At 37.7% G+C, this 15,183-nt stretch overlaps 3 protein-coding genes across 3 annotated transcripts; 2 read left to right on the forward strand and 1 right to left on the reverse strand.

The window, feature by feature from the left end:
• Positions 1 to 1,963: 1,963 nt before the first annotated feature.
• LOC110892301 lies at positions 1,964 to 3,407 on the forward strand. The gene is made up of 2 exons (XM_022139475.1): positions 1,964 to 2,054; positions 2,587 to 3,407. Exons 1-2 carry the CDS (start codon positions 1,964 to 1,966, stop codon positions 3,405 to 3,407), a joined length of 912 nt encoding a protein of 303 aa, XP_021995167.1.
• A 428-nt stretch (positions 3,408 to 3,835) lies between these two features.
• On the reverse strand, positions 3,836 to 5,901 carry LOC110892300 (glutamic acid-rich protein-like). The gene is made up of 3 exons (XM_022139474.1): positions 5,684 to 5,901; positions 4,298 to 5,005; positions 3,836 to 4,190 (listed from the first exon to the last, which is right to left on the reverse strand). Exons 1-3 carry the CDS (start codon positions 5,899 to 5,901, stop codon positions 3,836 to 3,838), a joined length of 1,281 nt encoding a protein of 426 aa, XP_021995166.1.
• A 2,680-nt stretch (positions 5,902 to 8,581) lies between these two features.
• Positions 8,582 to 11,372, forward strand: LOC110893832. The gene is made up of 2 exons (XM_035980733.1): positions 8,582 to 9,571; positions 10,218 to 11,372. The coding sequence occupies exons 1-2, from the start codon at positions 8,684 to 8,686 to the stop codon at positions 10,272 to 10,274; spliced, it is 945 nt and encodes a 314-aa protein (XP_035836626.1). The 5' UTR covers positions 8,582 to 8,683; the 3' UTR covers positions 10,275 to 11,372.
• Positions 11,373 to 15,183: the final 3,811 nt, after the last annotated feature.

Genomic DNA, 15,183 nt, shown 5'->3' on the forward strand with positions numbered 1-15,183 from the left:
AGTCAAGTCACCAAATTTGACGTCTGCACCGGTAACTGTGACTACCCCACTTTTTTCAAAATAAGTAGTTTTCATCATGCCTCATCATCCCAAACTGGTTTGGCGCGCTCTCGAACTCATACCCAAAACATAAAATTCTTGACCCACTAAAATAGTCTTGTACTCTTAGCCCGGTTCGAACTTGTAGCAAATTTTGTTGATCCAAACCAACCTTAAAAAAACATAACTTGTTGGATCCAAGCTACTATAGTCTGTGGCCCAAAGCTGAATGTAACAGCTATTGTTTTACCAAATCATGTGGCCCACCAACTTGTAGTAACAACCTTTAAATTCGGCCAAAATATAAATTGTCATCATGCCTTCACGGCCCACTTAACTAGAGTGCATCTAATACAACCCTAATTTTAATTTTTAAAGAGTTCACCAACCGCAAACATCATCTTCCAGCTGACAAACATTGTTATCTAGCCGCCATCAGACATCCTCCATCGGGCACCTCCAAACAACATCTTTCAGTCCCCATCATTCAGCAGCTCACGAAAGATAAACTAGACCGAGACAATACCCCAAATCCCACGAAACATGGACATTCTTAGTGGACTTCTACCACTGAACAACCAAATCAACGAAGTATCTTCTTCGGCAATCAATCATCACGAAGTATAAGAGTTTTTCGTCTACTATGGTTCTTCGTGGAGTATGGTCTTTCGTAGATGGCAAAGGAACGAATGATGTTCTTCGTCCACTTCATGCAGGTATGGTTCTTTGGCAGAAACATTCAGACAAAGAAGGTTCTTTGGCAAGAGGGTTCTTTGGCAGAAACATTCAGACAAAGAAGGTTCTTCGGCAAGAGGGTTCTTCGCGGTCTTGATTTTTCGTGAGTGGGTACATTTCGCTGTCACTTTTGGGTCCAGATCCGAAGAAACCCTAGATTCTCTTAAACAGCCGCCACACACCTCATGAACATGACGAAGTGTTCATCTGCAGATTTGACAAAATACCCCTCAAAAGTGATAACGGATGATGAAAACTTGATATATTTTCTGTGAAACACAACACCTAACCCTCTTGTATGGTCTATTTCATCTCAGATCCATATTTTTTGGGTCCAGATCTGGGTTTTTCTTTTTTTACACCTCTTTTACATCTTGAACAAAAACCCACAAGAATCACTAGTCAAGAGCTCATGTGACTTAGCAAATGGTTAGATTCACTAAGTCGGGTACCATGGCTCTGATACCAATTGTAGGTTCGAGATTCGGATCGAAACCCGTGATTAGTGTGTGATTAGGTTCAAAGACGAAAGATTAGAGACGGATAAACAACTTTCTTGTATAAAATTGGGTAGCATAACGTTACAAATTGGCACAATTATAAGCTATCCAAAATATACCAAAGGAGCATACATCTGGGAGAGACCAAGTGGTGATCTCTCCCTCAAGTCTAAAACCTTCAAACTTACAAATGACCTAAGGGTGGTATTTATAGCCACACCACCTTCACATGAAAATCCACCTTCATATGGAAGGTCACTTGCAAACGCACACGGTTAGACAAATAACCCTTTCGTTTGACCACTTCAAACGAGCGGGTCTATACACGTTCATTTGACCGTTTCACTAACTATTACATAATCAGCATAAAAAGTAATCTAATCTATTCGAATAACATCGGACACAAAAACTGCACCAACACCTCTCATTGCACTATGAGCGTCGTACAGGCACGACTTTTGATGAATTTAAGGTATAATTACTGACATCCAGGGAGTTCAATCTGAAAAGTGTGAAAAGGTAACCCCATACACGCTTATTAATCTATACGCCTCTTATCGACCGAGAAAATGTTATTTATCCAAGCATACAGGAACTATTTCATTCAAATGTTCAAAACTCACAAAATACCGATGAAAATGATGAAAATTCTCAAATAAAAACGTTGGTTGAAACCGTGAAGCATAAAGATGTCGTTTTGGGACATAGGTAATGCTTTTGGCGAAGATTTGAACCAGTCATACATCTCCGAAAGCTTTTGGTTATCCGGCGTTGATCGAGGTGAGGAGGAGGTTGTGTCTGTGCCTCGTTGTGATGACGGGGGTGTGCGTCCCGTGTTACCTGATTTGAACTAGGTGTTTGTAGATGAGGCAGAACCATCTTACATTGTCCAAAGTTATCCACGACACGAATACAGGACTTACCATTCGTATACGGAAAACCAACACAAGTCTTTCTCAAATCTTATCCCAACTTTAATGTATCAAAATCAAATCATTAGATCTTTCCCTGGGAGAAAGATTGTTACAAGTTATTGCTTACAACTCAACAGTTAATTATCTCAATCTTGTGCGTCAACTCGCGAATGCAAGATATCATGTTCCTGAAGATATTAAATCTTCGTTGATGGGTTATGCTAAGTCTGTATACCAGTCAGATCTGGAAAACAAGTACAGCGAACCTATGGTATGGATTGGGATATACATCGCTTTAGCATCTCTGTGTTGCATCCTGGCAATGCTGGCTGATTTGTTACATGGTTGAAGAAGCAGAAAGCTATGGATTCCATGTAACTACTTTAGTATTAATTCAGCTTCTCTCACTTTGATAGCTGTTGCAATGAAGTTACATGTGGATCTAACCAGTCGGATGCCTGGTGTTGTGGACCAACTAGCAAAGCTCGAAAGCATGGTCTTTATGTGCACCATGATGGCTAACTTAATGCCTAGTTTGTATTCCATGGACATCGAAGCGCTTTTGGCAAACATCGCAGCTTTAGGTGTTCTGGTAACAACATTGGTGCTCAATGTCTGCATCCAAATAAAAACAGGTGTTGTTGTATCCAATGGAGGGGATGCCACTAAGGTTCTACAAATGATCTCTACAAGAGATTATGTCTCAAAAGATTTACTGGTTTCAAATAAAATTACCAGTTCCACATTAGCCATAATTTATTCGGCTCTGCTACTCTTGTTGTTAATAATGCATGTATCTTCATGTTTAGCGGTTCTGTCTGCCAAAGCAGTTCTGAACTATAAGTACCAACAATGTCATGAGAGAGCTTCAAAAGACATTCATGAATTAAGAGGAGAAGTTTTAATCGTTGAGAAGCTACAGAAGCATGTGATCAAGCACTGGATCATGGCAGGAAGTGGATCCCCCCAATACATCACACCCTGCTTTGTGGCCACCACAGCATCTGGGGTAATATGTGCTTTCACCACTATCTTGCACACTCTTAGTATGAAATGGGCAATTTCAGATATAATGGGAGGTGACTATTATTCGGATTATAAGTGGACAACACTATTGATTCTCATAATACAGTTTATTGGAGTCGTACTTACTACAGTAGTGTTGCCCAGAATCTTAAAGAACAATGAATATCACAATGAACGAATAAACATAAACTAACCTTGATTGAAAGAATAATGATTGTGAATATGTACGAGTATGTATGTACAATTGAAATATCTAACCCTATTTATACTAATCTAAAAGGTGCGATCCAATAGACATGTCTCTTCATGAATAGGTGTGTCTCTAGATCTTGTGGATGAGAGTGATTGTGAAGAGGTGTGTCTCCTTGTCCAAGAGTCGCGTCCCCTCCTTTTCTTGTGGCTGAATTCGAACAAGAGGTGTGTCCAAGGGACACATCTTTTCCTTTAGTATGGCGGTTACAAACTTCTGTCTTGTCACCTTCACCCCCTCAACTTTATAACTACCTATCTATACTACTTTAAACTAATTACATAAACTACCCGCTACTTTTAACCCACATGGATTAAGGAATTAACTATCAATATTCCCCCCTAATTTCTTAATCCATGCCTTCAACATCTTCATGCTTTAGCATCTTCATTCTTCAAGAGAATGAAGTCTTCATCCTCTACTTGATCTTCTTTATTTGCACCATGATCCTTCTCCGTGACTTGATTGCCATCATGTGCTTCTCCATCTTTTTCACGAATTTGTTGTAGAAGATCCTTGTCTTTAAACTTCGGTTTTCTACCGGTCACTTGCTTGACTTCTTGATCTGATTCTCCAACAATTGCAACACAACCTTTGTTTTGAACATGAGCAAATTCTTTGATGTTTACACACGTTTGAATATCTCCATCTTTAACATGCGTGTCATCTTCTATGTCTATGTCAGGTTCGTCTTTAGATGGTATATCACGAACTACTTCATGTTTCCTATTCTTGCAATTTGATTTGTCATCTTTGATAATGTTGTTTTCTAGTGATAAACTGTTCTTAGATGATATTCTTCGCATCCCTTGCATCTCTTGTTTGTCTCTAACTGTATGCTTTCTGACTTCAACTTTTTAATTTCTATGCTCATCTTTTCTGCAAATGGTGTTTCCCTTTCATGCATTTGCCTTTCAAAATGTATTTCTCTGTTTTTCATCTCAGTCTCGAACTCTTGTTTCTTTATTTCAAAATCCTGGAGCATATCAAACTTCCAAGATTCTAATTCTCTTTTCATATCACTTTCTGTTTCTGAACTTTCTTCTTCTGTAATTGCAATCAAAAGTGTTGGTTCCTCGTCCTCTTCTAACAAGTGTGATTCTTCCTGTGCTTGTTTTGCTTTCTGGCACTGAGACGCATAATGTCCAAACTTATGGCAATTGTAACACTCCACTTCTCTCATATCTTTCTTGAAGCGATTTTGATCTCTAGGGTTTCTATTCCTCCTATCATAACCTTCGTCCTTGTTCTTGGAATCATCACGTGAGATACTTCTGCCTCTTTCTTCCTGTCTAAACTTTTCATCACGCCACTTGCCTTGTGATGAATTGAACCTTCCTTGTCCATGGTTTCCAAAACGGCTTCCACGACCATAGTTCTTGTCGCGTTGTGTAAACATAAGTTTCTCTTGATTGTCTACGAGGTTTTCATCCACCAGATTGGTCCTTTCTTCGTAGGCTTTCAATCTTTCAATTGTTTCATCTAGCGTCGTTGTTTCTAGATCGGCGAATTGTTCAGTGGTTGCAACAATTTGAACGAACCTTCTTGGTACAGAACTTAGAAGTTTCCATACTAAAGTCGGTTGATATTTGGGGACCTTCTCCTATTTTGTCTCGTGATGGTTATCGATATTTCATTACGTTTATTGATGATTTTAGCAGATTCACATGGATTTATCCTCTTACACATCGTTCTCAAGCGGTTGATTCGTTTCGTCACTTTAAACCGCTTGTCGAGAATCTTTTCTCATGCACCATCAAACACCTTCAGTGTGATGGTGCTCCCGAGCTTATTCACGGACCGCTGACTCGATTGCTTTCCGAGTCTGGTATTACTTACCGTATCTCATGTCCCTACACACCCCCACAAAATGGGGTAGCCGAGCGTAAAAATCGTCACCTTTCTGAGGTTGCTCGTGCTTTGTTGTTTCATTCTCATCTACCAAAGAAATTTTGGTATGATTCTTATGCTACCGTAGCTTATCTCATTAACCGGTTGCCTTCACCGGTTATTCACTATTCTTCACCTTTTGAGACATTGTTCGGTTCTTCACCCGATTATTCTTTTCTTCGCACATTTGGGTGTTTGTGTTATCCATTTCTTGGTGATACTAGAATGGATAAGCTTTCACCTAAATCCATTCCTTGCATCTTTGTTGGATATGCTCCATCTCATCTTGGATATCTTTGTTATGATCCTCACACGTCTCGCACATATACGTCTCGACATGTTCAATTTTTTGAGACGATCTTTGAGATTCCTCGTACTTCTTCTGTTTCTTCCTCTTCTCCTTCTCATATTTCTTCTGATTCTTTTCCTTTTTTTGTTCCTCCTCCTTCGTCTTTTCCTCCTCCTTCTCCTCCTCCTCCTCCTCCTTCATCTTCTTCTTCTTCATCTCCTTTGACTTCTGTTCCTGATTCATCATCATCACCATCATCTTTTTCTCCTCCTCCTCCTCCTCCTTCTTCTCCCCCTCCTCCTCCTATGCATCCTATGGTTACTCGTTCTCATGATCATACTCTTCAGCCTAGACAGTTTCCTGATCATGTGGTTTTTCATGCCACTACTGCTCCCACCACAGAGCCTACTACTTTTCGTCAGGCTCAGCAGTGGTCTGTTTGGTGGGATGCGATGCGTGCTGAGATGGATGCTTTGTATGCCAACCAAACGTGGCGTTTGGTTCTGGCTCCTACTAGTGCCAACATTGTTGGTTGCAAGTGGGTTTATAGGATTAAGAGAAATCCTGATGGTTCTGTGAGTCGCTACAAGGCACGGCTTGTAGCAAAGGGTTTTCATCAGACTGAGGGTATTGACTATACTGAGACCTTTAGTCCAGTAGTCAAACCCACCACTATTCGGATTGTTCTTTCTATTGCTTTCTCTCGTGGGTGGTCCATTCAGCAGGTTGACGTCAACAATGCCTTTCTTCATGGTGACTTATCTGAGATGGTGTATATGGCACAGCCTCAGGGTTTTGTTGACGCTTCTAGACCACGTCATGTCTGTCTTCTGCAGAAGGCTCTTTATGGCCTGAAGCAGGCTCCCAGAGCTTGGTTTTCCAAGCTCTCTTCTGCTCTTATTGCTGACAGTGTGTTTCGGACACTTCTCTATTTGTATATAGTAGAGATTCAGTGATGTGTTATGTATTGGTTTATGTTGATGATATCATCATTACTGGGAGTTCTCCGGATTTTGTTACTCGTTTGATTGAGCGCTTACATTCTCGGTTTGCGCTCAAAGATCTTGGTCAGCTTTCTTATTTCTTGGGAGTTCAGGCTACCTTCTCTGATGATGTTCTTCATCTTTCTCAGCAGCGTTATCTACTTGATCTTCTTCAGCGCACTGGTCTTGCTCAGTGTCGTCCTTTGTCTACTCATGTTGCTTCTGGTAGACAGCTTTCTAGGCACACAGGTATACCTTTACCTGATGCCACTCTGTATCGCAGTACTGTTGGTGCTCTTCAGTATTTGGTCTTGACTCGTCCTGAGATTGCTTATGCTGTTAGTAAGGTGTCTCAGTTTCTTCAGACACCTACTGACAGACATTGGGAGGCGGTCAAGAGGATTTTACGGTACCTTAAAGGTACCTTGACTTGTGGCTTGAGTATTAGACGATCTTCTAGTATGGATATTCATGCTTATTCTGATGCAGACTGGGCTGGATGCCCTGATGACCGACGGTCTACTACTGGTTATTGTGTGTTTCTTGGTTCCAACTTGATTAGTTGGAGTTCCAAGAAACAACATACTGTTGCTCGGTCGAGTACTGAGGCTGAGTATCGTGCTCTTGCACATACAGCTGCTGAGTTGAGGTGGATTATGTCTATTTTACAGGAGTTACATGTTGTTTTGAGTTGTCCTCCGAGAGTTCGGTGTGACAACATTGGGGCCACTTATCTTGCTGCAAATCCGGTATTTCATCAGCGGACTAAACATCTTGAGATTGATTTGCACTTTGTGAGAGATATGGTTTTGTCTCAGATATTACGGATTTGCTATGTGTCTACTGTTTCACAGATTGCAGATATTTTGACCAAGGGTCTTTCAGCAAATCGGTTTAGTTCTCTTCGGTCCAAGCTTTACGTGGATTTCCCCGTTTAGCTTGAGGGGGCATATTAGAGATATATATGAGTTTGTATGTATTGGTTTTTAGTTAGTTGTGTTTGTTAGAGTTAGTTGTGTTGGTTAGAGATAGTTGAGTTGGTTAGAGTTAGTTGTGTTGGTTAGCCTCTATATATAGAGGAGCTTGTTGTTACTGTATTGAATTGTACCTTTCATTTCTGTATCAATTGAAGCCTGATCCATCTCTTTCACGATCCATAAGATCGAGGTATTCTATTGTATTATTGAAAACCATAACTATGTTCCTAGCTAGCTTCTCAGGAAAGAAATGAAGTTGGGATTAGTTTTGAGAAAGAGTTGAGTATAACTTGTAGTTTTACAAACCATGTATATATAGAGAGAAAGAACAGAGAATGAAGGACTTAAGACCATAATTAATCAAGGGAAAATCACTAAATATGTAATTGACGAAGACATTTGACAATAGTAACATTTGAGTTTTGTCTCCCAAACCAAAGATCCGACCTGTATTGATATAACCTATTTTAACATGTTATCCAACTCGTCTATGTTACCTGTACCTCGTGTAACATGCCATATATAATTTTTCCTGCTACTTACTTTCATCTTGGTGTTGTCAACTCACTTTCAAGGTCCCACTAAGTGGAATACTTTCTGGTCACTCATAAGTGGAATACTTTCTGGTCCCAATATGTGCTAGTTAATAATTCTTGTATTTTTAATATTTCTACATATATAAGGGTAACATATTTTGCATCACTTCTTAATTTAATGGTTTATAGAATGAATATGGTATGATAATTTCATACTTTAGTACTGCTTGAGTTTTTTTTTTCTTTTTTTTATGTCAATGTGGGGTTAGCCCACCTGATAGAGACTATTACCTCTTAGAGGGGAGACTGCTCGAGATTTTAAGTAGGTTTATTTAAATACGTTTTTTTTTTTTTTTTTTTTTTTTTTTTTTTTTTTTTTTTTTTTTTTTTTGCTTCAAATGCATCTCATCAGTCATTATTGAGGCAGATGCTTTTTAGAAGTGTTTTCAACGTAGCATTAATAAAGTTTCGAATGTTGTCCCAACTTTAATTTATCAAAATCAAATCATTAGATCATTGGCCTGGGAGGAAAATAGTTACAGTTATGGCTTACAACTCAACACTTAATTATCTCAATCTTGTGCGTCGACTCGCGGATGCAAGATACCATGTTCCTGAAAATATTAAATCTTCGTTTATGGGTTATGCTAAGTCTGTATACCAGTCAGATCTGGAAAAAAGGTACAGCGAACCTATGGTATGGATTGGGATATACATCGCTTTAGCATCTCTGTGTTGCATCCTTGCAATGCTGGCTGATTTGCTACATGGTTTAAGAAGCAGAAAGCTATGGATTCCGTGTAAGTACTTTACTTTTAATGCTGCTTCTCTCACTGTAATAGCTGTTGCAATGAAGCTACCGGTGGATCTAACCGGTCCGATGCCTGGGGTTGTGGACCAACTGGCAAAGCTTGGAAGCATGGCATTTATGTGCAACATGATGGCTAATTTATTGCCTAGTTTAGCAGCCATGGACAGAAATGGGATATTGGCAAACGTCACAGCTTTGGGTGTTCTGGTAATCACCTTGGTGGTCAATGTTTGCATCCAAATACAAACAGGTGTTGTATCCAATGGAGGGGAAGCTGCTAAGATTCTTCAAATGATCTCTACAGGAGATTACGCCCCTAAAGAGTTACTGGTCTCAAATAAAGTTACCTGTTCCACAATAGCCATAATTTATTCGGCTCTGCTACTCTTGCTGTTAATAATACATATATGTTCATCTTTAGCGGTTTTGAAATCCAAAGAGATTATAGAACTTCACTACCAACAACGTCATGAAGAAGCTTCAAGTGACGTTCAAGAATCATACAGAACATACTTAACCCCCGAGAGGCTATATGCCCATGTGAGGAAGTACTGGATCATGGCGGGAAGTAGCAGCCCTGAATACATGATACCTTGCTCTGTAACCACCACTGCTTCTGGGGTAATATGCACTTTCACCACTATCTTGCACACTCTAACTTTGAAATGGGCAATTTCAGATATAACGAGAGGCGACTATGATTCAGATTATAAGTGGACAACACTGCTGATTCTCATAATACAGTTTATTGGGGTCGTAATTAGTACAGTTGCACCACTTTCTAGATGTATTGCAAACTTAAGCTTTTTCAGTAGCATTTCTAACCATATTAGGGTCTTTAAAGTAGAACAATTCTGGACTCAAAAGTTATATGACTGGAAATATGGAAGTATCTCACTCCCATTCCGTAGCCCCAAACTCAAGATGATCATCGTGCATCTGAAAAGCCTAATTCTTAACTTTTGTATAATATTCCAAGAGGGAGTTGTGGTAGTATGCAAGATAATAACATTGATCCCATTTTTCTTTATGGTATGTGTCTTGTATTGCTTGCTTTATCGGTTATTGAAGTCGTTATTCCATTGCCTGTTTTTTTTATCCGTGGAAAGGACGGAGTTCATCTTGCAACTTGAAGATGAAGTTCAACTCAAACTTTTTGATAGAACATCGGAAGCGCTTTCAAAATCTTTGGAGCAATTGGTCCAAAACGGTGAAACAAAACAACCCACATATTTGATGTACCTAATTAACTACAAATGTACTGCAGGTTATCAAGGAGCTAACACGTTTGACAACAATGATCGTCAAAATTGTTGGAGCTTAACGGTGGTAACACTAACAACGATTGCCATTACTCTTCCGAACATTGAAAAGGTTGAAGTTGAGCGTTTGTACAAAAGTGTGATGGAAGGTCTTGAATATGTCACACTTGTGGAAAAATTCCTCAATGCTACTGATGACCATATAAGCACTCAGAAGGCAAAGGCCGCTGAAAGGTTGTGGCAAGAAGTTAATGTCTTCCACAACTGGCTAGGAATCAGGTTGAAAGATATTTCATGTCAATCAAATTCACATGCTAGCCAAGTAGATACAACAATGCAAATTGTTCAGTTGTTTTTAGAAAACGCAAGAAACAAACTCGGAAAAGAGTGTGAAGGTCAAGAAAATGTACCGAACTACACGTCTATTTGTGCAAACTCAATGTCTAGTGTCGCTGAGACACTCATTCGTGACACAGAAAACCACCAGAGATTGTTTGATAATTTATCATCAGGGATTGCTGACATAATGGCTGCATGTCTCACCAACCTACCTCGAGTCATAGCAATGATATGCCACACTGGTGTGATAGAGAAGAGGGAGGAAAGTGCCCAAGCAGCAGCCAAACTTCTAGGTGAAACCAAGCAGATAATGCGCATTCTTCAAAATCGTGATATCCCATCTATGCATCCGAATGACTTGCCTTAAGTGATCCCATTTTTTAAAAACCATATCCGTTCTTCAAGTAGTGAGGTAACTTCATTTTGATTTTTCATAATTTACTCTCTCGGTCCATCTCAATATGACGAATGTTATCTGGTACTAGTTCTCCTCTAATATTGATTTCCAATAATGCATGGTTGTGTTGACACTTGGGTATGAACGGCATTGTGAGGCTAATATGTTTTAATGGGCAAGGGGTCAAATTAATTTGGGATGAGATTGAGATTGAATGCTTCTTCAAAAAGTTAATTTGCACTGTTGCACAAAGAAGGCATGTGGATTTTTGGTTTCTAGTAAATTTGTAAACTTATAAAACAAGTTTGTGACCAAGTCCTTGGTTCTTAGCATTTGTATCCTTCCCTAATTTGCTTGTAAGATATTGTGTGTATTGGTTTTTGGTGTTGTTTGAGGAAAGTTTCTTATGGATTTGTTCATGTGATATCCTAGGATCATATGATATTATTGTGTTTATAAAGTATTGTCCCATCTATGCATCCGAATGACTTGCCATTTATTGACAAATGGCGTGCTTATTTAAGTGAACCCGTTTCTTAAAAATCATATCCGTTCTTCATGTAGTGAGGTAACTTCATTTTGATTTTTCATAATTTACTCTCTCGATCCATCTAAAGAAGATAAATGCCATTTGGTACGTGTTCTCCTCTAATATTGATTTCCTATTATTTACGGTTGTATTGACACTTGGGTATGAACGGCATTGTGAAGCTAATATGTTTTTATGGGCGACTGGTCAAATTAACCTGGGATGAGATGGAGATTGAATATGCTTCTTCAAGAAGTTAATTTGCACCATTGCACTAAGAAGACATGTAGATTTTTGGTTTCTAGTAAATTTGTAAACTTATAAAACAAGTTTGTGATCAAGTCCTTGGTTCTTAGCATTTGTATCCTTTCCTAATTTGCTTGTAAGATATTGTGAGTATTTTTGGTGTTGTTTGAGAAAAGTTTCTTATGGATTTGTGATCATATAATATTATTGTACCTTGGGGTTTACAATCTCAAGAAAAATATCAAGATTGTTGCGGATTAGTCAAGTTTGTGTTCTCTCTTTAATATATTTTTTTCTATTCTCTCTTTTAAATCCATTCCTAGCACCAGCCCACTCCACAATAACATGGCCAAATGGATATAATCCTTTCTCTCACCTGAATACGACCAGTTAGACACTAAAATAAACTTTGTGGTCCATTAATTTCTTGAAAATGGTCTACTCAATTTGGATTTATGTGACATGTGGCATGCCACGTTACCCCGGGGCTTTATGGGGCGTTATGCAATTTGAGGCCGTAGTCATAAAGCCCCTGTGTAATCATTACTCATTTTTTAATTTTTATTTTTTTAATTCATTTGTAACTTTTTTAAAAATAAAATTCATTTAATTAAATAAAACAATATAAAATGTTAGTTCAAAATTTAAAAAATAAAAACTGAAAATAATAAAAAACAGAAAAAAATAAAAAACAGAAAATAATAAAAAACAGAAAAAAAATAAAAAACAGAAAATAATAAAAAACAAAACAAAACAGAAAATAAAATATAAAACAGAAAATAAAATATAAAACGCAAAAAAAAAACACAAAACAGAAAATAAAAAAACAAAACAGAAAATAAAAAAACAAAAAACTGAAAATAAAAAAAACACAAAATAAATAAAAAACAGAAAATAAAAAACAGAAAATAAAAAAAACACAAAATAAATAAAATCATCATCTTCTTCGCGCCGCTATAATTATAGCGCTTGAAAAAAATTTTGCGACATAGCGCCCAGGGGGGTGGTGTGCCCGGCGCCATAGCGGCGCTATGGTGGGCTATACCGCCCCACTACGTTCGACCTCATACACATACATAATTGAACCAAAAATAGGTTTTTACAAATAAATATATATACAATAGTAACAAATACATGTTCAAACTGTCATCTTGGTTCTATTAATACAGTAACTTAGAGCATTCACAATGAAAACCTTAAAAATATGTGAGGGACTTTATTTATATTATAAGGATTGTTTGTTAGTGTTTTTAAATGGTTGTGAGTGGAGTAAAGAGAAAATATATGGGAAACTTATTGTTCATGGGAAAAAAATCTTGATAGAGAAAACCTTATAAATTTTTTAATATTTTTAGAAATGGTTGTGAGTGAATGAGAGAGAAAAAGTAATGATAAAGATATAAAAATTATTTAATTAAAAAGAAGAGAGAAAAATTAGTTGTTTTAGTGGAAATATATAAATATGGATAAGGAATTCATTGCGAATGATCTTACACAACTTTTTTAGTTAAAATAAATATTTATCCTGAGTAGGAGTAGGAGGATGGTGGACATGGTGTGCGGGCGGGCTGGCCTACGTGGCTCTGCCAGAAACACTAACACTGCCCCACCTTGAAAGAGTGTGGTGAAAGATGAGGAGTAGAGTAAATAGTCATAAGACTGGAAGGTATGGAGGAGGCAAGTCCTCCAAGGATGTGCCGCCACGTCACCGCCACGTAGGAGTGGCTTGGAGGGGATGAACCTAGGGGGTGGGGGATGAACCCCTTTGTGTGTGTATATATATATATATATATATATATGTGTGTGTGTGTGTGTGTATGTATGTATGTATGTATGTATGTATGTATGTATGTATGTATGTATGTATGTATGTATGTATGTATGTATGTATAGGTATATGTGAGAGAAGGAAGGAGAAGGAGGCCCGGCGAGTTCGGCTGTGGGCTGCTGGTGAGGCTGGGACGGAAGGGAGGTGGGCGGTGTGGGGGACCGGCGCCGGGCCTCGCCGGGCCTAAGCTGGCCCCCATACCGTCCAGTCTAGAGCATCTACAACTCTAGATTGCTTAGTCATTTCAAACCACTGCCACTATAAACTTCCACTTTCTCCTTTAATAATAAACCAGTACAAACCTCTATATCATTATCCACCTCATCACTTAATTTTCATTTTATTTAAACTATATTTATTTTGTATAAGCTATTTTTATTTTATTTAACTAATAACTATAATTTTTTTTTATTATCAAACAAATTTAAAAAAAAAACTCATAACAATATAATTAACTAATTATTTATTTTTATTTTTTCGTTATCTTGTATTTTTATTTAATATAAACTAAAATAAAATAGTAAAGATAATATTTAATTCTTACAACGGCTCTTTTTGAAATGGCTACTTTTACAACGATTATTTCACTAGTTATAAATTTCATTCATATTTCAAGTAACAAGTGTGCTTCTCAATTGATAATTCACTACATAAATTCCATATGTAAGCTTAGTATAAAAAAAGGTGGAACCGCACTCGAGTAATATGGTATGACTATGAGGGCAGAAGTGGGCTGGAAGTATCAAATAGGTCTGGAAAGAATAACATGAACAAGATATGCTTGCATGGGCTTATAGACCACGCTTATGAAATGGGGCTTATCGGCTCAGTACAAGACTTGATATTGATTTGTTTAAAATTTTGTTTTGGCATACGGGTGGTAAGAAACATTGGGCTTTACGGAAGCCCAATGGAGTTGATATCAAAAGGAATAGGTGGCCCAGATTGATTACCCACATGTATTGACTATGAGGGCAGAAGTGGGCTGGAAGTATCAAATAGATTGTTTCTTGTGAGTGGTGCAATCGAGTTTAAGGGGGTGTAACACTAGATACTACTACTTTTTGTAATGTTTTTAAATTCTTAAAAATTTACTAGAGTGCGATCTCCTTTACTTAAATAAGGCCTTAACATACACGACTTAGGTCACGAGCACATATAATATGATGCATATCAGTTTTAGTGATGCGTTATAAGAATTTAGTGATGTTTGTCATTTGAAGCCGTTCTGATGTAGCATACAAGATTTCTTTAGGATACTTGTCACCACCCTAAGATCGAGTGAGTTTATGTTCTTCCCATTTTACTTAAATTTTTGGGTTTAATACATGCTTCTAAATGTTTTTCTCACTAATGACGTATTATCAATCATGTGAATAGTAATCGTAATAAACCTCTTTTATTCGTACAAATTAAACTTGCATTAAACTCGTTAGTTTAACTATCAAACATAAGCAACAGTAATACGAAATAAAAGTTATACTTATTTTCGTAATCATTTCGAAAAGAAAAAATTATAATTCCTTATCAAACATAAGCCAGCAAAACGACACCGTTTTATTCATTTATTAATTTTTTTCCTTATTCTAATTTCTACCAACAATATTCCCTCTCACTCATCTTCTCCAAATT

The sequence above is a fragment of the Helianthus annuus genome, chromosome 12 (genome assembly GCF_002127325.2).
Source record: "Helianthus annuus cultivar XRQ/B chromosome 12, HanXRQr2.0-SUNRISE, whole genome shotgun sequence".
Classification (NCBI taxonomy): Eukaryota; Viridiplantae; Streptophyta; class Magnoliopsida; order Asterales; family Asteraceae; genus Helianthus; species Helianthus annuus.

What these genes read in the sequence shown, in the direction of transcription:
- LOC110892301 (XM_022139475.1), top strand. Translation starts at nt 1,964, where the DNA reads ATGTCGTTTTGGGACATAGGTAATGCTTTTGGCGAAGATTTGAACCAG. An exon ending in GTTATCCGGCGTTGATCGAG is followed by an intron (nt 2,055 to 2,586) that starts GTGAGGAGGAGG and finishes GTATTAATTCAG; the next exon opens with CTTCTCTCACTTTGATAGCT.
- LOC110893832 (XM_035980733.1), top strand. Translation starts at nt 8,684, where the DNA reads ATGGCTTACAACTCAACACTTAATTATCTCAATCTTGTGCGTCGACTC. An exon ending in TAACCACCACTGCTTCTGGG is followed by an intron (nt 9,572 to 10,217) that starts GTAATATGCACT and finishes AATGTACTGCAG; the next exon opens with GTTATCAAGGAGCTAACACG.
- LOC110892300 (XM_022139474.1), bottom strand. Translation starts at nt 5,901, where the DNA reads ATGATGGTGATGATGATGAATCAGGAACAGAAGTCAAAGGAGATGAAG. An exon ending in AAAATTGAACATGTCGAGAC is followed by an intron (nt 5,006 to 5,683) that starts GTATATGTGCGA and finishes TGTACCAAGAAG; the next exon opens with GTTCGTTCAAATTGTTGCAA. An exon ending in TTGAAGTCAGAAAGCATACA is followed by an intron (nt 4,191 to 4,297) that starts GTTAGAGACAAA and finishes TTGCAAGAATAG; the next exon opens with GAAACATGAAGTAGTTCGTG.